Consider the following 24,669-nt stretch of genomic DNA (forward strand, 5'->3'; position numbering starts at 1 on the left):
TGACCGTGGGTCAGTTACATCTCCTTCATGAGTCTCTGTTTCCTTATCTGTAAAGTTGGAGCAATAATGTCACCTGCTACTAGGTTTGTCATCGATATCTAACAGGAGAACAAATGTGAAGCTGCTAGCACAGGGCATGGCACATACTAAAAGCTCAGCAAAGGTAGAATTTGTTATTATTGTATACACATTAGAAACTTTGCACAGATGGTATGACTTGGTTTTTCCTTGGGGCGATCCACTTTGGGACTAAAACTCCTCTAAAGTGATAGGGTTGAACTAAAAAACCACAACCAACCACTTACAAGTCCCTTCCAGCTCACAGATTACCTCTGGGAAAGGATTGATAAATTGACTAACAGCCTGAAAAGTTGATCTCATCTAGGCTTCTGATAAAGGAATAGAACAGAGTCCCAAATTCCAGAATGTCAGAGGGACGATGAAGTAGGTGAAAAAATAGGTGGAATTGCTCATGGCAAAGGTTCCTTTTCTGAAGGGGGTGAACTATTAAGCACCAGGAGCCTGCCAGACAAGGAGTGAGGCAGCCACATAGAACCTCGCAAATACACATGTGGGTGAAAATAAAGCAAGAAACAGACATTAGTTTATTAATATGGATCAATTAATTTTTCCATTAAATGGATGAATGAGTGTTATGAATGAGCCTAACACTTAAGTAAAATATTTATTTTCAATATCTTTAATATCCTGTTTCACTCCATAAAATGAATAACTGAAGGCGACTAATTAGAATTAGAAACATCTTACCTTGGGCAGTTCTAGGCAGTTGGAAGCAAAATAGTACAAATTGAGTCATTCTGAGCAGCAAGACATCGTATGGGATATGGAGGGTCACTACTTACCTTTTGTCTTCTTTCAAATTTAAGGATGAAGAGAAATTGTTACTTTTCTAATTAATTATGTAGGAAAAGGAAAAAAAAATTAATTGGCCACAGCTAATGACATTTACTGCTCAAATATGAAATACACCTACGTGTTTGGGATGGAGCAATTGCAAAATCAGGCCTTAGATTGTCCCAACCATGAACTCTGAATTGTCTTGGCAATGAGGAGACAGCGGATGATACTAGGGTGCACAAAAAAAAGTGACTAATAGGAACACGTATTATTGTTGGAACTATAATGCTTCTGGCTACCTCTATTGACAGTCTAAAATCTTGTGTTTGTGCAGGGTCCGGGGACCAGGAGAAACCTGTGATTCTGTAAATGGTGGTGGTCCGCTTCTCACTAAGGCACATAGCAGATCATAAGGTCAGGAGGAAACCGCGAAAGTTCCTTATCCCCGGCTGCACCCAATTTATTACATAATTTTGTGTATTCTTATATGTGTGAGTCTGGTTTCCCAAATAATATCCAAAACAGTCTTAGATGTTTTTCTTTTCGCCCTTTCAGATTTCAAGTTGGAGATTTTTCAGTTCATAATATGAAAATGCTGCTGATTTTGTTCCTCGTAATAATTTGCTCCCATGTTTCTGTGAACCAGGATTCTGGTAAGGAAAAAATTGGGAAGAATTCTTTAACTCATTGTGGAAAATATATATGATTTTGACTTACTTAGAAGTTGAGTTTCGTTTCGCTGTCTTGATTTTGATAGTGGGAAGGGTGGGTGGTAGCTCAGTTTCTTTTTGAAGCTAATTTGTCTCCGGAATTTGCTCATTGTGAACGATAGGAAGATACAAGAGCCTCTATTTTGTCCTTAGTTTCAACCCCGTTTAGGTCTTCTGGGAGGTTGCATAAAATTCTGTCTCTTACTATTAGGTTCCGGCCTAAAAATCTTGGAATGTATCTTCCTAATTCATTTGTGCCAAAACATCATCTTGGTTACACATACAGCTTTTGCTCCCATTTAAGCGATTTAATCTGATATTGTAAAGGAAATGCTTTTACTCTGAAGAGAGAGCACCATAGCTGTCTACTGTCTGTCAGCAATCTGGATCCAGTGGACTTGAACTCAAAATACTGGCCTACCCTTCTCTGCCTCTACCAATTCTTAAATAACTAGTTTGCACACTGGTCCCTTCATGTCCAGGGCCACCTGTGTTAGCTTGTACAGTTTTCTCAAGGTAGTAAGTTTTCTGAAGAGGTAAACTAAGACTCAGCCCTGCAAGCATCTTCCTTTGATGTCTCACTGGGCCTGATATTAAGCTTTTTAAAGAAAAAGCTGAATCTAGCTCATGTGCCAGTTGTCTACATTTCCTTCCTCCACACACAAGAGGTGAAGGTTTATCCATGAATAGGAAGGCCGCTTGGGTCACAAGTCAAACCATCCTGGGCAGGGCTTGCCCGACAGTCCTCGTAGGGGTGCCAGCCTTCTCTTGGAGGAAGATATTAATGCACCCTCTCTTAATTCTTTCCCTAAAATGCTACTGGCTAAGTGATCATCAGAGGAAGCTCAAAAGTGGTTGAAATTAGGTTATTTAGAAGACAAGAAAGAATGGTTTTATCTACTGTGCCTCATAAGACTGCTATGAAGAGAATGAAATAAACCTAGAAGTGCCAACGCTGGTTTCCTACCAGGTGTAGATAGGAAAAGATTGATTTTATTTTAATTTGATTATAATGTATCGAGTAATCATATCAGATAACCGGCATCTGAGAGTGAGGAGGGGACCTTGGATATTTCCTTATTGAATCTTCTCATTTTAAAGGAGAGGAAACAGGCCCAAGTATATTGAATGGCTTGACAGAGCTGTTAGCTGATAACAAAGTCAGGACTTCTGTTACTTGTTCATTTGCATCGTATCTTCTTAAATATACGCCATCCAGACCCACACAGACATTTCCCTTCCTTCCCCGGATAAGAAATAGATCCTATACTAAAGTGCTGCGAACTCTGAATTCAAACCAGCAGATCACCAATACACAGCATTTTTGTGCTTGAACCCAGTGATTCTCTAGCACATAAAAATAGAATTCTGTATACCCAGCATTGAATCTGGCATTGAATGAAGCCTTAAAAGTTCAACAAAGTATTATATTTCTCTATAAAAATTACATTTTTATAGAAACTAAAACCATAATAATTTTCCTAGCTTAAGGTATACTGATTTCCATCACATTTACACATGTATGAATAAATTTATCAATTGTAATGCCCACTCATATGGTTTATAAAAATATTGTAAGTAATCTTAAAATAAATTAAGGCAATCTCATATTTTTATGATTTTTAAGCACTTTTTAAACTTCATCAATTTGACACTGGCAAACAAAACTAATATTTTTATAAATTAATCACTTACTTTGTTGCCATGCTTAAATTGGATCACAATAAAAGATTATCTTTCAGATTTCTCTATTCAAGCAAATTTGAAGCAGTTTAGTTCTCAGTTAAAATTTTTATCCTCTTGATATAAACTGAGGTCAAATTCTGAAAGCAAAAATTTAAAAAGGTATAAGGGGAAATTACCTACTACCAGTATAAAAACACAGGGGTTTTTACTCTAAATTTACCTATTTCTAATGAACCTATTACTTGTAAAAGTGATGTTTAATTTTGCAATTGGTTTAAATGAGAGGATGGAGATATATATATATATATATATATATATATATATATATATATATATATATATGAATTGGCCCTAGAAACAAGTATTTTTTCTGGAGAAGATGTGTAATTTCAGGCTATTATTTTCAGTTCATTGGGAAGGTATTAAAAATACAGATAAAAGAGCAAAGTATGTTTTCCCCTGTGTGGTTGGCATTAAGTATGGCAGTACCTCTTTAACGTTTATGCTTTGTTGATTTGGTTGTGTGTGGGTTTGCAGGCCCTGAGTATGCAGACGTGGTGTTTCTGGTGGACAGCTCTGATCACCTGGGAATTAGGTCCTTCCCTCTGGTGAAAACATTCATCAACAAAGTGATCAACAGTCTCCCCATAGAGGCCAGCAAATACCGCGTGGCCCTGGCCCAGTACAGCGACAAGCTCCACAGTGAATTCCAGCTGAACACCTTCAAGAGCAAGAATCCCATGTTAAACCACCTCAAGAAGGTGGCGTTCTTGGGCGGCGCCCTGCGGATCGGAAACGCTCTCCGGGAGGCTCACAGGACCTATTTCTCTGGACCTGCAAACGGCAGAGACAAGAAGCTGTTTCCCCCGGTTCTGGTGGTCCTGGCTTCGGCCGAGTCCGAGGATGACGTGGAAGAGGCTTCCAAGGCTCTCCGGGAGGACGGGGTGAGGATCATCTCGGTGGGGCTGCAGAAAGCGTCTGAGGAGAACCTGAAGGCCATGGCCACGGCTCAGTTTCATGTGAACCTTCGGACTGTCAGAGACCTCAGCACGTTCTCCCAGAACATGACGCAGATCATCAAGGATGCGGCTCAGTACAAGGCGGGAGCAGTGGATGATGTTCTTATGGAAGGTGGGCTTAGGTGCACACATGGAAATGATGATAAAATGCTTTTGAGAAATCAATGTGGAGAGAGGGTTGAGTCTCCATGGACCTCCCTTTCCCCAAAAGCTGGGCTGTATTTTTAACTGTTAAATATCGGTGTGTTCCAAAGGGCCTGTTGATTGTGGCTATTTTATTTTATTTTTTAAAAAAATATTTTTACTAGAGGCCCGGTGCATGAGATTTGTGTACTCCAGGGCAGGGCGTCTCCTCAGCCCGACCTGTGGCCTCCTGCAGTTCGGGAGCCCTCGGGGGATGTCCAACTGACGGCGTGGCAGTTGGACATCCTTAGCGCAGCTGCAGAGGCAGGAGAGGCTTCCGCCACCACCGCTGCACTCACCAGCTGTGAGCCCAGCTTCTGGGCTTCTGGCTGAGCAGCGCTCCCCCTGTGGGAGTGCACTGACCATGAGGGGGCAGCTCCTGTGTTGAGCTTATGAACATCATTCAAGTGAGGGGCGGGGGAGAGCCAGTAAGAAACAATTTGCTCCAAGTGTACAAGCAACATAGAAAACTCCCATTATTTCTAGTTAAATCAGTTGGAATGACATGACATATAAAATTATATGTTAATAGAGAATGCTTTTCTTGTGGTCATCTATGAAAATATGAGTCCTATTATGAGTATCTTTCCCAAATAAAATAATAGCAAAAGTATCCTTGACATCTCAGTATTATCTCTTAGGAATATTTGGACTATGCTGATTTCAACAGCGATGATGCTTAATGATTTTAATATGATAGTAGTAGCTGCTGTTCATTGAATGACTTAGGTCCCAGGCCACAGGTTAAACACCTTATCTCATTTAACTTCCATAACAACCCTATGAGGTAGATATTACTACTATCTCCAGTTTATAGAGGAGAACGTTGAAGCTGGGAGTTTAGCTGAGATCCAGTATTTGAACCCAGGACCCTCCGATAGGAGCTTCATAATAATTTCCTGTACCTCCTTCTTTCTTTAAGTGCATAACCCAGCTCTGTAGATGTTCTCCGTGCCTTTGAATGCTGAGCAGAGAAGCTGACCCACTAAAATTGTGCTCCTTCCATCCTTGCCCACACAGTTTGCCAAGGCTCCTCGGTGGCCGACGTGGTGTTCCTGTTGGATTTGTCCGTCAATGGCAGCCAGGACAACTTGGACTATCTTAAAGAGTTCCTGGAAGAAAGTGTATCTGCTCTTGACATAAAGGAAAACTGCATGAGGGTTAGCCTCGTGGCCTACAGCAATGAGACGCAGGTGATCAATTCACTGAGCAGGGGCATCAATAAGACGGAGGTGCTCCAGTCTATACAGGGCCTCTCTCCCCTGGCTGGGAAGGCCTACACTGGGGCCGCCATCAGAAAGATCAGGAAGGAGGTCTTCAGTGTGCAGAACGGCAGTCGGATGAACCAGGGGGTGCCCCAGATCGCCGTGCTGGTGACCCACCGGCCGTCGGAAGACAACGTGACCAAGGCCGCCCTGAACCTCCGGCGCCAGGGCGTGGCCGTCTTCACGATGGGCGTGGAGGGGGCCAGCGACAGCCAGCTGGAAAGGATAGCATCGCACCCCGCCGAGCTGTATGTCTCCAGACTGAAGACCTTCTCCGACCTGGTCGCTCACAACCAGACGTTTCTGAAGAAGCTGCGGAAGCAAATAACGCACACAGTCTCTGTCTTCTCAGAGCGCACCGAAACCCTCAAATCCGGTAAAGTGTTTTGCTGAGGGAGGTATTATTCCATCCTTTTCTTTTTTTTCTTGCCTTTCAGGTATTTTGTGTACAAAAGCGATTGGTGTGGGGTACTAGGTGGGAAGTGAGAATAAGTTCCTAATTTCTTACTTGACCTTGATCACATGGAATGTAATGGGGGGGAAATAAAAGCTATTGAGGTGTTGGAATAGGTCAAAAGGGTTTTCCTTTCTACCTCCCGTTTTGTGCAGCTTTAATTGGATTCTTTGTTACTTACAGACACCCCAGAATACCATCCTTTGCTGTTTTTCTCTCCACTTTCCCCCTCTCTCCTCCTCCTCTCATGTTCCCCTGCTCTTTCCTTCGTTCCTTTTTTCTTTTTGTAACTTTTCTCTCCTTTTCCCTCTCCCCTCATCGTCAAAATTCCAACTTAGAGAGTGAACAGGAAGCATGATTTGGATTGAGAACACTGTAATTAATTTGTTGTGAAGTACTAGTCTAGTACCCATGAGTTTAGAGAGACAGATAATTATTTTGTATATCTTATATATACACACATGTGTGCTATGTAAACATTTTGTGTGTGTATATACACACATAAGTATATATGTTTACATTCTTCAACAAATATTTATAGCATGTTTACTATAAAATTGCCCTTGTCCTACACAAATAAGGCCACTGGCAATACCCCTACTTTTGTTAAATGACCAGGAGTGAATAAGGAGTAAATTATTTATTCAAATTCTCAAGAAATAGAGCTCATCTCTCCACAACGTTCAGTTCCAGACCTTCTCCATTTCACAACACGCCTCTTGACTTTTTGCAAAGCAGTTACTTACTAATGAGAGAAGTGGCTTGTGAAAAGCATTTTCAAGTTTTCTCTCTTACCTTTTGCTGTGTCCCAGTTGGCCTTGATTCATGGCAGAGAATGATCAGAATAGTCCTAAACTGTCAAAAGAAACTCCTTTGGCCCCACTGATGCCGAGTCCCCTGGGCTAAGCCAGCAGAGCGTTTCTTTTACAGCGGGAAGCTGTTTCCCGTTTGTCCCTCTGAAGATGCTCGCACTTGTTCTTGCATTCTGCTCCCATTTCTTCCTCACACGTGCCCCCATGCCACACTCAGCCTCTCGGTTCCCCCTTAGGTTGTGTGGACACTGAAGAAGCAGACATCTATCTGCTCATCGATGGCTCCGGGAGCATCCAGGCCACGGACTTCCAAGAAATGAAGACCTTCCTGTCAGAGGTCGTAAAGATGTTCAACATCGCCCCCCAGAAGGTGCGGGTTGGGGCCGTCCAGTACGCCGACAGCTGGGACTTGGAATTTGAGATCAATAAATACTCAAACAAGCAGGATTTGGGGAAGGCCATTGAGAACATCCGGCAGGTGGGTGGGAGCACGAACACGGGTGCAGCCCTGAATTTCACGCTGGGGCTGCTGCGAAAAGCAAAGCAGCAGCGAGGAAACCGCGTGCCGTGTCACCTTGTTGTCCTGACAACTGGCATGTCCCAGGATAGCATCTTGGAGCCTGCGAACAGGCTGAGAAAGGAGCTCATCCATGTTTATGCCATCGGGGTCAAGGAGGCCAACCAAACACAGCTGCGGGAAATCGCAGGCGAGGAAAAGAGGGTGTACTACGTGCATGACTTTGACGCTTTGAAAGACATAAGAAACCAAGTTGTCCAAGAAATCTGTACGGAAGAAGGTAGGAGAAGGGCGACTTTCCCTTTGGACCCGGGCTCACAGGTGGCCCTCTTGCAATATTGACATTGCACGTTTGCAGAAACAGCATGAATTTCCGGGTTGAGATTTGTTGACTTGTGTTGCTGTGCTTGTTTCCAGAACAAAACGGGGGGCCCACTAGAGTGTGGTTCTGATTCATATCTGAGGCATAAAGATATTTGATGGAGTTCTCCCTTATTAGTATTAATTAGCCTCTTCCCACAAATCCCTGCTAATATATATATGCTTAGATACTGCGTATGTGAATGACCAAATGATTTCTTATTTTAAGGAATATTTCAGGTTTATTTAAGTTCAACAATACTTTTATGGACTCTTTTAGAGCTCTATCAGTAGTTTTCAACCAGGGGAATTTTGCCCCCTTAGGGGACATTTGGTAATGTCTAGAGACATTTCTGGTTGTCATAACTAAGGGAGTGCTACTGACGTCTAACAGGTAGAAGTCAGAGATACTGCTAAACATCCTTCAGTATCCTACAATGCGTAGACTACCCTCCCCAATAAAAATTATCTGGCCCCAAATGCCAGTAGTCCTGAGGTTGAGTAATATACTCAATCAAATCATTAAATAACAAATAGAGTGGTCACTTTATGGCCTCTAGTGCTTTATTTACTTACTAACTAACCATCCTTACCAAGCACACCTTTAACTTCAATATAGAATTTTTAAACTTTTTTTCCTGTTCACTCTTAATCTTTTTTACATGGTAAACATTTCACTTTCTCCCGTGCAGCCTGCAAAGAGATGAAAGCTGACATCATGTTTCTGGTGGACAGTTCTGGCAGTATAGGAAGTGAGAATTTCATCAAAATGAAAACATTTATGAAAAACCTGGTGAGTAAGTCTCAGATTGGGGCAGATCGGGTGCAAGTCGGCGTGGTCCAGTTCAGTGACATCAATAAGGAGGAGTTTCAACTCAACAAGTACATCTCGCCAAGTGAAATTTCAGATGCCATCGACCAGATGCCTCACATGGGACAGACCACGATGACTGGTAGTGCCCTGACCTTTGTGTCTCAGTACTTCAGTCCCGCCAAGGGGGCCCGGCCCAGCGTCAGGAAGTTTCTCATCCTCATCACAGATGGTGAAGCTCATGACATAGTCAAGGACCCCGCGGTAGCACTTCGGCAAGAAGGCATCATTATCTACTCGGTGGGGGTGTTTGGCTCCAATGTCACCCAGCTGGAGGAGATCAGCGGGAGGCCAGACATGGTGTTTTATGTTGAGAATTTTGACATTCTGCAGCAAATTGAAGATGATCTTGTTTTTGGAATATGCAGCCCCCGTGAAGGTAGGCCTGGGCATACCTGCTAGTGGGATTACCCAAACACCACATGTCCATGTTCGTCATTATTTCTACACATTGAACACTGTAAACTTCTTGTTTGATTGAAATGTTCATCCTAGTGGCTTTAGACCTACATAGGCAATGTGACTTTCTTCAACAGAACTGTTAAATTCAAGAGTCAGTAAGGAACAATTTTGGTCCACCTAGATTCTCTCCCATTTGTAGACAAATAGCAGTAGGGTGATGAGGCCTCCATTGAAGAAAAGTGGTAACATCCTGGGTCTTAGATCAGGTTCCCCGGATTCTTGTGGAAGTGGCTTTTTGAGAAGTCGTTTTCAGAAGGGAAGTAAGGAAAGCAGGACAGGGCATGGATAGGAGCTAAGCAAGAGGGTGGTCTTAGCTGGAGTCTCGCTTCAGCCTGATCCCCTGGGAAACCAGAGCATGAATTACACTATAGAGTCTGTTTCACTTTGAGCTGAAGGGCCCAGCCTGAGTCCTTGGGCTGTGTGTGGGCTCCCACAGCAGACCATAGAGGGGCATACCCCGCTGCTGGACAAGGTAGCTTCCCTTTGACCTAACATCTACTATATGCCAGTTATTTTACAGTTTTTAAAATCCATTACTTATATAAAATGAGATGACATTTGTAAAAACACTGATATTTTTTAAATCCTATAAAGGAGGACTCTAGTAGGAAGTAAATAGTAGAGTCCCAGTCTTCCTCTCATGAAACTACAGAGGAATGGAAGTGATAAAACAAAAGCCCTACAAATATAAGAAACTTATTTATCCTGTGATTCTGGGGGCTTGATGACAGAAGCATTCTGAAAAAAAAATCTCTCTGATTGTCTCAGTTGAGTTTTGAGAGAAGGAGAAACCTTGTACTGTTACTCAAATAACAGTTTTGTTCAGTTCCCACTAGACGGTTGATCGTGGTCTGTTACTTGTGGTAATTGAGATACACCTAGTTTGTATTTCCTGGTAATTCTGCAGGGAGCAAATCTGAACTCTTTGAAGGAGCAACCCTGAGTAAACTACCCCCAGACCTCAGGGGAATCCAAGCAAGCTCCCCAGGGCAGCTGAAGGGCAGAAGGACATCATTTCCTCTTTGGTGGAACCCGCCCAAAAGAAAAAAAACTCATGTTTTTCCTTCCCATGTTGGAAAAAAACCCTGTTCTTCCCTACTGTTTCATCCCTGTTGTCTTCTATACTAGTCACATGGCACACTTCACTTCTGATACTTCTGGTCACAATGTGTGGGGTTTTTTCCCATCTCAACAAGCAATTCTCGGATACCAGCAGGGTGTCCAAGAATTCAACCCAAGTCAGACCCTGTCTACCCATCAGATCCCACAGATTGAGGGCTCACTCCCATAAGACTGCCCCACTCCCCACTTCAGACACCAGTCACAAGTCCAGGTTACCACCTGTGCTTCTGACCAACCTGCTTTATCGATGGAAGTTTAACAACTACCTTCTTGGGTTCAATTAACTTACTAGAGTGGCTCATAGGACCCAGGAAAACACGTTTACCAGTTTATTAAAGGCTATGATAAAGGATCCAGAATGAAGACATGCATAGGGCAAGTTATGAAGAAAGGGGTGCAGAACTTCCAAGTATATATAGCATATACTGTGTCATTCCCAAGTGCCTCACTTTCCCAGGATCTTCATGTGTTCATCAAACAGCTCTCTGAACCCTGTACTTTGGGGATGATCCATCATTAACTCCATTTTCAGCCCTTCTCCCTTCTCTGGAAAATGGGGATGAGGCTGAAAATTCCATGCTTGCTCTTTCCGGTGACTCGCCCTCACCCAGGAGCCATTCTTTCCAGGAGACAACAGGAAAGAAACACATAGTAGGGGCCCATCTAGAGTCACCTCATTAGAACAAAAGACACTCCAGTCACCCAGAAAATTACAAGGGTTTCGGGAGTTCTGTGTCAGGAACTGAGACAGAGACCAATATGTATTTTCTGTTACACAGCCTTTCTTGAAGTCATTGGGGGTAAATATATTGGCCCCAGGGTTTTCAACAGCCCTACCACTGAGTGAGCAAGTGGCTGGCAAGAGAAGGAAATGTGGTGAACCTCTGCTGGAGGGGTGGGGGAATCCTTTCTCACAACTCCCATTTCCCCAGAATGGAGGAGTTAACATTTGGAACATACTCTTGTAAACTCTGCAGAGACATTGGGCTACATAAGGATTAAATCATTAAACATTTTACAATCCCACTTCTCCAGAATGAATGAGTTGGAGTTTAGACCTCTGCACTTTTCGTAGATTATGCTCCATACACATGGGTTAAGTATTAATTGGAGCTTTCCTGCTTTGCTTTCCATGGCATTGACCCAAGGAATACAAAATTAACGGGAGCATCACCGTAGTTGGGCCAGTGTGACATGGGCTTAATTCTATGATGAGGCCCAATAATGAAAATAATGTTTCCAGAATGTCCAAAAGGGGGGAAATGTAACCCTGAAAAGTCAGCGGTCATATAACCATGAAAAACTAGACAGTGTTGCCAAATTAATTTTTTTCTTTGGCCATTTCCCCAAGGCTTATCTTGAGAATAAAAATTTCACAAACCATATGGCTTAAACAGACAAATTCCTATAAATGAAAGCAAAGTTGAAAGAACCATTTATTCAGGAAAATTTCCACAGAATTGTAATTTTTTTTCTAGTCCAAAAGCATGTCCTCCTCTCAACTCTTACAGAAGATTTTACTTTACATTAGCTTTGTCCTAAAAACCCCCCTAGTTGAATTTTATTATGTACTGCCAACACAAATACATATGTACTAGAGGACCTCGGGGGGTAGAGGGGTCCCTCAGCCCGGCCTGCACCCTCTCGCAGTCTGGGAGCCCTGGGGGATGTTTGACTGAGAGCTTAGGCCCACTCCCCAGTCAGACATCCTTAGTGCAGCTGGGGAGGTGGGAAGCTCCCGCCACTGCCACTGTGCTTGCCAACCGTGAGCCCAGCTCAGGGCTTCTGGCTGAGTGGCACTCCTTCTATGGGAGTGCACTGACCACCAGGAGGCAGCTCCTGCATTGAGCGTCTGCCCCCCCAGGTGGTCAGTGCGTATCATAGTGACTGGTCGTTCCACCGTTCGGTCGATTTGCATGTTAGCCTTTTATTATATAGGATTGTGTATGTTATCTAAGGAATGGACATTCTAATAGACTGCTTGATCCAATGGAGGGGAGACACTGGCAATTAAAAAGCAGGCGAGGGGCGGTGAGTCTCCCATGATATCCAAAGCTAACCTCATGGTTTTCCTTTCTCCTCCTCTTAGAATGCAAGCGAATTGAAGTTTTAGATGTTGTGTTTGTAATTGACAGCTCTGGCAGCATTGACAGTAATGAATATAATATCATGAAGGATTTCATGATAAACTTGGTGAAAAAAGCTGATGTTGGCAAGAATCAGGTTCGGTTTGGGGCTATGAAGTATGCTGATGACCCACAAGTGCTGTTTTATCTGGATGACCTTGGCACAAAACTGGAGGTGATTTCAGCGCTCCAGAATGACCAGCCCATGGGGGGCAACACATACACCGCTGAGGCACTAGGCTTCTCGGACCACATGTTCACCGAAGCCCGTGGCAGCCGCCTGCACCGAGGGGTCCCCCAAGTCCTCATCATAATCACCGATGGGGAGTCCCATGATACAGAAAAGCTCAATGCCACAGCCAAGGCCTTGCGGGACAAAGGCATTCTTGTCCTGGCCGTGGGGATCGCGGGTGCTAACCCTGTGGAGCTGCTCGCCATGGCAGGATCAAGGGACAAGTACTTCTTCGTGGAGACTTTTGGAGGCCTGAAGGGGATATTTTCAGACGTGTCAGCCAGTGTGTGTAACTCCTCACAAGTAGGTAAGGCTTGCCAGTTAAATTTTTCTTCATTATCAGCAGAGGTCCAAATGAGGGAGAAAGCAATATCCCTCAAGAGTACGTTCTCCGCCCTATCTGGTTTGGCTCAGTGGATAGAGTGTCAGCCTGCGGACTCAAGGGTCCCAGGTTCGATTCTGGTCAAGGGCATGTACCTTGGTTGCAGGCACATCCCCAGTGGGGAGGGTGCAGGATGCAGCTGATCCATGTTTCTCTCTCATTGATGTTTCTAACTCTCTATCCCTCTCCCTATTGTGAAAAATCAATAAAATATATTTTTTTAAAAAGAGTACGTTCTCCAAACAGGAGAGGAGCACTAATCACTTTATAGGGCATCTCATTTGGCCCCCTCCCTAAAGAGGAATACATTCTGCAACAGTACTACTCTCTTCTGTCTAAACTCTTCTCATGGTGGGGAATTCACCATTTTTTGAGTAAGCTTTATTGATTGGGGCACAAATTAGTTTCCATGTCATTTCCATCCATTAGTTCTTCTTCCTGCTTTTTACACAAGAAATCAAATTCCATACCTTCCTAACAACTAGCGATCATTGCCTGAAGTCTTTTCTCTCCTCCAGGCTAGAAGTCCCTGGTTCCTTGTTCCCTTGCCTGTTTCTGTTATGACACAAGCTTGTTTAAGACATGGAGCCCAATAATGAACATTCTATTCCAGCCTCAGATGTTGCCAGAGCAGAGTACAGTAGGACTTCCTTTGCCCTGGCTGCTGTTTCTATTCTGGCATCTGGAGATTGCATTGCCACCTTTATGTCTATGTGTCTGTGTGTCTGTCTGTCTGTATGTATGTATATAATTCATTCATTCATTCAGCTGTCCTTTTACACTTTTTCAAAGGGAGATCATGGTCTATTTAAATTCCTTGTCTTTATTAAGAGTATTGTACTAAAAATACTACTTTTTATTAGATAAGTTGCTATTAACCTAGGATTCCAACATCTTGGTACAGTTCTTTTTAAAAATTAACTTTTCTGGTTTTCATAGATATTGCCTCCTAAGCATGCAACTACTGTCTTTTTCTTTCACAAAACTAGCAAACTCCTTCTGGGTCTTACTGAAAACTAGGACACATCTCTTATCTTCTGGTGGCCAATGCCTAAGATTCAGTCTGTCCTTTTCAACTTCACTGTAGAAGTTGACATTGCATTTTTTTTTTAATACGTTTTGTTAATCCTCACCCAAAGATATTTTTTCCATTGGTTTTTAGAGAGAGTGGAAGGGAGGGAGGGGGTGAGAGAAATGTACTGCTTCCCCGCCGAGGCCAGGAAGCGAACCCACAACCCAGGCATGTGCCCTTGCCCAGGAATCAAACCCATGACCCTTTGGTGCATAGGCCAATGCTCTGACCACTGACCCACACCAGCCAGAGTGACATTGCTTTTTTATTTTTTAAATATATTTGTATTGATTTTCAGAGAGGAAGGGAGAAGGAGAGATAGAAACATCAGTGATGAGAGAATCATTGATTGGCTGCCTCCTGCATGCCCCACACTGGGGATCAAGCCCCACAACCCAGGCATGTGCCCTGACCGGGAATCGAACTGTGAGCTCCTGGTTCATAGGCCGATGCTCACCCACTGAGCCACACTGGTCGGCCTGACATTGCATTTTTAAACAGAAAGTTCTTTCTTGGGCAGGAAAAGGTACTTTGTTTCCTTTATTGAATCTAAAACAAAGAAATTTAGTAATTTAACCAATTCCTGAAGGATCTATTTATCATATTTCTATCTCTTTTTGCATATCTCAACTGTGGGATTCTTAGACTCCTTTTGTTTTTCACAAAGCTAAGTGAGTTAGGTCCATGGTGAGATCTCTGGGGAATTCAGGGAAATGCTAATGCTTACCAGAAGGCTAAGGGATACGCATGAGCATGTGCCAAGCATAACTCATTCACTGGCAATCATCTTTCATATTCTTTTTGTTTTGTATTTTCTGTGTTAATACCAAGGAAGCATACTATACTATACTGAATTGTTTGCTCAAAAATAGTATTCTCAAGTAGATATTTTTGCCTCTATGCATCAGAAAGGGGATGATAAAGAGGAAAACTTCTGAGATATCGATCAGAAGATATGATTTTAAAACTTCAATTTGTCTTAATAAGCCAGGAAAGTACTCATTGGCTCAACTGGCCAGGGAGGCTGAGTCAGTACTACAAACCATCTGTCTCTTTGGGTGAAGCTCTGAATGGATGTGTGCTTTTTGTTTTACTTGATGTGCTACTGTCCCCGGGTTTTCCAGAAGGGTTAAGGCTAGATCACAGGTTAGAGGAAGTTCTCTGTAGCAACCCTCCTCCCCCAGCATTTGGAAAAGAAAATGGTGTAAGACCAAATGGAAAAGCAAAGAGAAGTATAAAAAAAATGTGAGTTGTTCACCCCTAGTTCCACCTTTGGAACTGATGGGTTTTATTTCTTCTCCAATTAATGTGACCACAGAGTGGCTTACTATAAGAAACCACTTTCAGGAAATACCATTTCCATATAGCTGCAAACATTTAACTGAATCAGGCTGGGTGAAAGAACGAAGAACAATCTAATTGTTGTTTTGTCCCTTTCCCTGTCCTTTGTAGATTGTGAAATTGAAAAAGTAGATCTTGTTTTCCTCATGGATGGTTCCACTAGCATTCATCCAGATGACTTCAAGAAGATGAAGGCCTTCTTGGCATCGATTGTTCAAGAGTTCGATGTCAGTGCCAACAGAGTGCGTATAGGAGCAGCCCAGTTTAGCCATACCTATCGGCCAGAGTTTCCACTGGGAGCGTACATAGGGAAAAAGGAGATATCATTTCAGATTGAAAACATCCAGCAGATCTCGGGAAACACACTCATCGGCGCTGCACTCCAGATGGTGGGGCATTTCTTCCAGCCAGACATGGGCAGCCGGATAAATGCCGGCACCCCACAGGTGTTGCTGGTCCTCACAGATGGCCAGTCCCAAGATGAGGTGGCTCGGGCTGCTGAAGACCTGAGACACAAAGGTATCGACATCTACAGCGTGGGCATCGGGGATGTGGATGACCAGCAGCTCATTCAGATCACCGGGACTGCAAGTAAGAAACTGACGGTTCATAACTTCGATGAGCTGCAGAAGGTCAAGAAAAGGATAAGTCGCAACATCTGCACCTCAGGGGGTGACAGCAGTAAGTATTCAGATGTGTCCCTCGTGTTCACTGACATTTGCCTCAAGCTCTGTTTACGGCTGGTGGGAGAATTTAGATTCCTGCCTCTGGATTTCAAATGGAAGGTTTCACAGTTACCAAGTATTTTCTTGTGACTTGTGATTGAGAAGCAGGGCATCCGAGAGAGTTGTCATTTCTCCCCCTTGCCTCCTGGGAGAGCATGCCCTCTGTGTAAATGTGAATCCTTCGATTTCAGACGCTGGGAGGAAAAAGCCGTTGTTTATAATCTGGTTGGTTTCAGAGGCTGGAGAACGTGTGTCAAAGAAACAAACCATTTGACAGATTTGGGTTGCCTGGCAATAGGGCCTACAGAGCTGCCTAGTGCTGCGGTACAAGGATGCAGGGAATGTCTTTAGAGGGTTATGTCTTTATCATGAAACTTTACTGTGGACGTTAGTAAATTTCTTCTTAAAACTCAGCACATTTTGACATCCCCCCCCCTCCAACAGATGGAAGGAAAGGTAGCTTTTTCTATTTTTGTATAAAAAGTGCCTAATAGGTTGGCTGTGATTCTGTATAATGGTAAACATTAACCCTGGATTTTCACCAGGGAGAGAAAAGCCTACACAGTTGCTAAGAGCAGCTCTGAAGACAGGCAACCTGGCTGCTCCATGGCCATTTTTTCTCGGACAGTTTCTTCTATAAGTTTGATTTTCTCATCTGTAGAATGCGAACAATAGCAGCACCCAGTTCAAAAGATCGTTGTGAAACCTAAATGAGAAAATGCATATTGAAGCTTTACTTTGATTAAGCATGACACCAAGGATGTAATTATAAAGGGCTCTATTTTTGTCTACCACCGACCCATGAAATTGATTCATGAGGGCCAGCTCCTCGCTTTCGGGAGATAAGTGAACCTCTTCTTGGTGCTTCACTGTCCATCCCAGTGTAACGATTCAAACTTCAGACTTCATTCAAGGGCACTCTGCTTTCGTAGCCAGCCACAGGCTGCTCCCCTGCCACAGAGAAGAGGCCACATGTGCTTGGCATTTTATCCATTGTTCTCACCTCTCACTTCTACCCCCCTTCTCCCAGGCCCTGCCCTCTTCTTGCTAACCATGCTTTCTCGCCTTCCTGGAATGGGCTGGGGAAGGGAGAAGAGCTAAAGAGGTACAGGGAAGTTGGCATCTGACGGCACATGTCAGCAATTGGTTTTCTATGATGGTAGCCCGTGTCTGAAGTGGGGTCCATCCCTAGGTCCTTCAAAGATTTTCCCACCTTCCCCGATCATTACCCGCCCCCACCATGGCACATTTGTCAGTGGACCTTTTTTTTTTAATATATTTTATTAATTTTTTACAGAGAGAAAGGGAGAGGGAATGAGAGTTAGAAACATCGATGAGAGAGAAACATTGATGAGCTGCCTCCTGCACACTCCCTACTGGGTATGTGCCCGCAACCAAGGTACATGCCCTAGACCAGAATTGAACCTGGGGCCCTTGAGTCCACAGGCCAATGCTCTATCCACTGAGCCAAACCGGTTAGGGCATGAGTGGATCTTTTCACCATCGTTCCCTCGAGGAAGATATGCATGTCTCAATTCCAGACGTTCCCATGCCTTCCTCCACTTCTGAGCATCTGGTGATGCCTCCAGCTTTATTCTGCTGCCATGACTTTGCCCTTCCAGTAGCCTTGTTGGACAGGAGATCAGAGGAGCCCACAACAGCCCTTTCTTATAGGCAACCATAGCGACTCCATGGGAAACAGGAACATGTCAGTTTCCCTGATAAACACTGGAAGTTATGCGCCCCCGCCCCCAGTGTGGCCACCTCTTTTTTGCAGAGAGAGCAGCATGCCAACCTGCATCTCATTCGTTAGACTTTCTAGGCTTGGGTAATCTCCAACTTATCTCTTAAAGCTCCTCTCTCCTGACTTCAAGAAGAAATGACCTCCTTTCCTTATACATGTGTGTATGTGTATATGTGGTGGAAGAGCTCACCACACATCAACAGCTCTCTCCAAAAATGCTCTTCCGGACTCCCAAGTTCAAACCTTTTATAAGACCCAACGTGTAGGCTAAAGCTTAAGAGTCCGAGAATTGATCAGGGACTATTGTCTTTGTAAATCCTGCTTCATGATCTCCCCGTCCTTTGGCATGTGTCTGGTGACTTCAGCCAAACCTTCTACATTAACTTAGTGTTTCACATGAAATACCCATTTCCAGTTATTAGGCAGGAAATTTTTCTTGGAACTATCTATTCTCTACTTGAGAGAGTAAAAGAAAACCATGTGGAAAATCAAAGCCAGGAGTATATGCACCAAGTAGTGAGCGAGTTCTCTTTAAAGGAAACAATCCTGAGTGTGAAGACAAATAAATAAGGAAGGAAAATACCCCAAGATAAACTTGAAGTCATTATGGCAGCAAGCAAGAATGTGAGGCCTTTTATAGCCAAGCCTGTGGGCTGAGGACTGAGGAGGCTGGAATGAACACTGATAATGCTTCAAAGGCATGTGCAAATATATCAGAGGATGCCTGTTCTCCTTAAACTATAAACTCTCAATTCAAGGAAATCAGACAGAAGCTTGGTGTGGCTCAAAGTGAGCCACACTTACAATGTGAACATCTAGCTTTGCCTCTTATTAAAATATGCATAACTTTGGAGACATCAGTATTCCTTCTTAGTTTTCCCATCTGTGAAGTTACATCATCTCCGTTTCTCTAATTGTACACTATGATTTCATATGTGTGAAAGGAAGGGCAGCTGCATGGGGATCTGAGAGAGGTGACTAAGGATCAATATTTCTGGAGCATCTATCAAGGGTCAAGTGTGGTGCTCTAAGCATTTGGAATGCATTAGCTCAATAAATTCTCCCCAAAACCTATATGGTTTATATTTTTACTAGGGGCCCAGTGCGTGAAATTCATGCACTGGTAGGGTCCCTAGTGGCTGTCAGCTGCGGGCCGGGGCCTCCCTCCCTTCCCCCAGCTGCCTGCTGCTGCTGCTGCCGCCGCCAGCCCGGTCCTCCCTCCCTTACCCCAGAAAGTCCCAATCCCTGGTCGAACTCCCAGACAAGAACTGGTCGAAGGAACAATTTGCATACTATGCTTTTATTACATAGGGTTCCCAATTATAAATGAGGAAAATGGGACTCAAAGGAATATTGCTAACTTGACCCAGAACATACAGGACATAACAGACTAAGCAAATTTTGAAACCTAGGTCTGACTCCAACCAGTTTTGTTGTTGTTAAATTAAGCTGCCTGTTTTCTTGACCTAGTTGTTGTCTAGAGTATCTGATGCTGATGTTATAAAGAGATAGTGTCTAAGCGTTCTGCCTCACCAGTTTCTATCTGGAACTGAAGACATCATGGGTTTGTACCTTGAAATTGTTTCCATAAGCTGCTGCTCCCTAGTGAAACCACTTACTGTTAAGTTGTCACTTTCAACATCACAATCTAGTAGCAGAACTAGTAACCTAGCTGACCTATCAACACTACCCAGGAAGTAGTAAAATAAGGTAGTTTGGCATACAGACTCCAAACAAGCCTGAATTCCGAGTGTGAGATCCACTGCAGTAACTGGGAGACCGCGGGTAAGCTGCCCTGTCACAGCTTCCTCTTCAGCAGAATGAATATCAGAAGAGTTCCTACTTAGTCTGTTTCATAAGGATAAGTGAGATCCTGAATGGGATCTAATGTTCAGTGAGTAAATGTTCAGTGAGTATTAATAACTATCACAGAGTGTTGCAGAGGGTATATTTATAGGAAGTGATCCTATAAATGCAAAATACATGGAGTGATGAGTTGGTTCCCAGAAGGACAATTTACCAAGAGGTGCTTGGTTTAGGAACTTAAATATTTTAGCAATATTTTAGAGCCATGTTCAAATTTAATATCTCAACATATACCAGATTCCTCTAAGCAACTAAATTCCAAAGTCTGTTTTTTGTTGTTTTTGAACCTTAATTTGTGTTTATTTTCCTGATTTTTCTTTGAGCCTGGCTATTCTGACTACCTAGAGAAGACCAGGCAGTTCTCAGGATAGGAAAGTCCTGCCTTTTTCTTTGGCATGGAGCCATAATTAGGTAGCCAGAGCATCAAGTGTACCTCTTATCTATGTATCATCATGGAGAGATGAATCAAAAAGGAGATTAAGCAAAAGGCCAGTCTGATTAAGATGAGATAAGAGACACCCTCTGGATTTGATTCAAGGAATGTGGGAACTATAAGGAAAATTAAATGGTCATTTCCAGCTTACCTTAACAAGGGTCTCTGTATGTCCCTGTCTTTACTGGGCTCTCTAGAAAATGGAGCTCAAAGCAAAGTTTGTGCTAATATTTTATGTGCTAATACTTCAGAGAAGCAGGAGTGAGTGGAAGGGAAGTCATACAGGAAAGGAGGGAAAGCAATACAAGATGTATGTTACCAAGCTAGCTACAGCTTCTTGAGAAAGCATCACCAGCATGTTGGTCATTCAGAACACCGAGGAAACCACACAGAGGCACCATATAGACCTCCTGGGAATAAAGGAGGGGATTAATCTGCCAGTTCCTTCCCATCTATGACCTCTCATTGGTCAGAGATTACCCCATGGAGAGTCAATTCTCCCATCCTATGTGTTGTGTTATCCAGCCCTTTGGGGAAACCAGATACAGAATCCACAGTGCTTTATATCTATGGCTAAGCATGGTGGAAGGAGCCAGAACTCCCATGAGTACAATTGGGTTGGACATGGGCATCAGAATTATTGTGGCTCTACTGTAATGAGCATGATGGAGGCCATGTCAAAGTCCTCCCCAACCCCACACACAACATTGGGAAACCAGACAATGGTGGCAGCCGAGGCTCTCCATTGGATAAATGTCCAAGTACTTGGTGGGGGGCGGGGGGCAGGTTTAGGGGGGGCGGGGGAGGAGGTCCAAGCACATCTGGAAGAGGTATATAAACTAAGTCTTTTACAGTAACTGTTTTCTTAATCATTCTTTTCTTTTTGAAATCTCAGATACCCCTTCTTTCAAAGGCCACACACAAATTTATACTTGCTAATAACTGCCAACAGTCTGACTTTCCCCTTTATTTTCTCAAGAATCTGTCTTCTAATCTTATTAATATATCATACCTCCTGCTGATGGCAGATTCTTCTAATTCTTAATAAGAATCTGCCATCATCAACTCCGATTAAGGACTTTCTTTATAAGTCAGATAATTAAAATCAGCTTTTGGGTCTGGCAGGGAACCATAAGACTATAACTGTCACTCCAATCCATTCTTTTCTGTTCTTTTGTATTTTTATTTTGAAACATAATCTTATTTTTGTAGGCAAGAAAATGAATTCCCAGAGGGGTTAAGAGATTTGCCAAGTTATTTAGCAGTAACTGAGTCGTGACTCGTTCATGACTAACACTAAACTTTGTGCTTTCCCAGTCAAAGGCCTCCCCCTTCCATGCCTCCACATGCTGTTTGTAAGGACTAGTCAAATGCTTAGGACTTAGTTTACTTCTCCATCTTATCACCCTCTGTAGCCAGTCCTGTGAATTACCTTCTTAATTTCCCTACACTTATTGCCCCTCCTCTATTCTCCTCACTCTTGCTATCCTAATTTAACCCTACCTTTCTCTTTGGAAATCCAATTTTAACCTTCTCCCTAGCTCAATTCCCCAACCATCCCTACCTTTTATTAACTTTGAAGGCTCCCAATTTGAGAGCAGATGTCTCTGTAGAGTTTTCAAGGCCATTACGTGAGAGTCCACTCGTTTAGTATGGCCTAATTCCTCTAATTGTATTTAAACTCATAGCTGCTAGCTCTGTACTTGCTCCCCAAATTCTATTCCTTGGATCATATCATCATGGAATTATTTGCCAATTTGAATTAAAGAAACACAAGGAACTTATTTACTAGACTTTGTACTTTCAGTAATCTAGACCAAAAAAATAAAATACTCAATTTTTATAGGGGATAGTTCCCAGGATTCCTCAATGACATTTTGGCATTTCTATGTTTTTTATGTGTTTTGTGTGTGTGTGTGTGTGTGTGTGTGTGTGTGTGTTTTCTCACAAGAGACTGGTTTCCTTGAAGGCAGTAACATATTTTGGTTACCGAATGGTTTTCTAACAATGTTCATCCAAGAGGGAAATTTTCAATCTCAAGATAGAAACGAAAGGATATAGATTCAAGAGGAATTTGGGAAAGGATAAATTCTTATGCTTCCTTCTGACTAGTTTCTTTCTTTTCATTTCACTTTCTGACTATTGGGGAAGAGATTTTTCCAATAAAGTAAGTGCAGTAAAATTAGAAAACCCGCCATTCAGGTTTTCTTAATAACATATTGATTCACTTCAAATGTCATAGTGATTTAAAATCGATTATCAAGTAAGGCTTTTATATTTTTCCTCACCTGACTCTTCTCATTAAAAATGAATCAAGTTACTGGCCCTTGTTTTAAGAATTGAAACTGACATTTTAGTTCGAAAGATTTGCACATGTTTAACTGACCAGTGTGTCTGGAGGTGGTGAAGGCAGACATTTGTTCACACAACAAATATCTGAAAAACTGCTCATGCAAACAAAGCAAGGGGAGACTATACACTCCTCCCCTTTAACTTACCAAGCAAGCTGTGTATGTTGAACTGATTAAAAAAACGTTGAAGTTTTTTAGCCAAGCTAACGTTCTTGAAAGAAGAGCATATGTTACATGACTTTATTCTTCTCTAATTATCTTCCCTTTATGTATGAGGCTCAGATGAAAATAACAAGCTCTTTCTAGTTTCTCCAGTGCTTAAATGCTCCTGGAGTTGATAAGAACAATAGCAAAGCATTTTTTAAAATATGTTTTTATTGATTTTAGAGAGAAGAAGGGAGAGGGAGAGAGAAAAAGAAACTTCAGTGATGGGAGAGAATCACTTGGCTGTCTCTTCAACCCCCGCCCGGCACACGGGGGATTGAGAGGGTACCTGGGCATGTGCCCTGAGAATTGAACCTGCGACCTCCTGATGCACGGGGTAACACTCATTAGTGCAATACCTCTCTAAATATTTCTTGAGCCCCGATATGGCATTGGCTTTGCCTTCCTGAATGGCTGAGCTCTGCAGGCAGCACCATCTTGGACATGGTTAAATGTGGGGAATTTGGTGCCCAGTTTTTCACTGGTAGGACCTAAATCAAGCAAGATTTCAAAGGATCTCTTGGAGCATTTGTGTGCCATTTTACTTTTTCTTTTCTGAATGGATTTTAGAAGACAGAAAGAGGAAATATTCTTTTTGTGATGTTAAATAATCAAAATCATTCCTTTAGTTCTCTGTGATTTCTTTTTCTAAATTATTGCTCTATACAAATGTTTTTATATTTCCCTTATACTTTAGTATTAGTTGAATGTTGATAAGTAGTGTGATGTGAATTTGTGATTTTAGACTCTTAAAAAATTTCTACAATATACTTTAGATATTTAAATGACTCTGCATAGCTTTTTCAATAGCCACGATAAAATCTTCCAGAACTTTGTTATAGAATCATCTAGATTTTATACCAGCTAAAAATTAATAATACTATATACTTTTGCGGGTTATGAAAGAGTGATTCTGGGCCTCTTCCATTATTCCCTCGTGTTCTTTCTCATTTTCCAACTTTGTAACTGGAATAGAAATAAAAATTCCAAGTCCCTTGGTTCAGACATGGCATCCAAGTCAAATAAGGGGATTATTTGATCTAATAAGGTCTGTTTTTTTCCTTAAATCCTAGACTGTTTTGTGGATGTTGTGGTTGGATTTGACATCTCCACCCAGCAGAAGGGGCAGACTTTGCTCGATGGCCAGTCTTGGATGGAAACCTACCTCCCAGACATCCTACGTGCCATCAGCTCCCTTAATGGGGTTAGCTGTGAGGTGGGCACAGAGACTCAGGTTAGTGTGGCTTTTCAAGTAACCAATGCCACGGAACAGTACTCTCCCAAGTTTGAGATCTATAGTGAAAACATACTGAATAGCTTGAAGGATGTAACAGTGAAAGGACCATCCTTTCTCAACACAAACTTCTTGAGTTCCCTGTGGGATGCCTTTCAGAATAAATCAGCTGCCCGAGGCAAGGTAACTTGGTTTTATTTTATTTGTTGGTCTGTGGTTCCGATGACCTCCCTTTTACTCATGTTTCTTTCTTGGATACTTTTCCTAGGTGGTGCTCTTATTTTCAGATGGATTGGATGATGACATTGAAAAACTTGAACAAAAATCTGATGAGCTTAGAAAAGAAGGTATTGAACATGGGGGAGGACTGGGGGAGGGATGATTATTGGTTTTATACTCTCAGAACTCAATTCTGGCTCTTACGTTTCCAGGCACACAGCCCTGAATTTGACAACCTTTCTACTCTGTATGCACTTGGCAGAGCATGAGTTCTCAGAACATTCTGGCATTGACATTTTTTTTTAACTCATGCCCTATGTATATGAAAAAACACTGAATACAAAGTCCTATTTTTTCTCACGTATTACTCTATTTCTTCCTCTCAAACTTTCCAGGAAAGTGTTCCTGTCTAACTTTGCCT

General features: G+C 42.6%; 1 protein-coding gene across 1 annotated transcript in view; it reads left to right on the forward strand.

Annotated features, from left to right (window-relative positions):
- Nucleotides 1–1,444: 1,444 nt before the first annotated feature.
- COL6A6 (collagen type VI alpha 6 chain) overlaps nucleotides 1,445–24,669 on the forward strand; it is a 97,614-nt gene continuing 74,389 nt past the window's right edge. Inside the window, exons 1-9 of the mRNA XM_008153248.3 lie at nucleotides 1,445–1,511; nucleotides 3,792–4,385; nucleotides 5,477–6,097; nucleotides 7,224–7,784; nucleotides 8,557–9,114; nucleotides 12,409–12,984; nucleotides 15,584–16,153; nucleotides 23,869–24,212; nucleotides 24,298–24,376. Coding sequence (XP_008151470.2) covers nucleotides 1,445–1,511; nucleotides 3,792–4,385; nucleotides 5,477–6,097; nucleotides 7,224–7,784; nucleotides 8,557–9,114; nucleotides 12,409–12,984; nucleotides 15,584–16,153; nucleotides 23,869–24,212; nucleotides 24,298–24,376 — 3,970 coding nt within the window. The remainder of the gene's footprint in view (nucleotides 1,512–3,791; nucleotides 4,386–5,476; nucleotides 6,098–7,223; nucleotides 7,785–8,556; nucleotides 9,115–12,408; nucleotides 12,985–15,583; nucleotides 16,154–23,868; nucleotides 24,213–24,297; nucleotides 24,377–24,669) is intronic.

Source organism: Eptesicus fuscus, chromosome 18, assembly GCF_027574615.1.
Source record: "Eptesicus fuscus isolate TK198812 chromosome 18, DD_ASM_mEF_20220401, whole genome shotgun sequence".
In the NCBI taxonomy this organism is placed as follows: domain Eukaryota; kingdom Metazoa; phylum Chordata; class Mammalia; order Chiroptera; family Vespertilionidae; genus Eptesicus; species Eptesicus fuscus.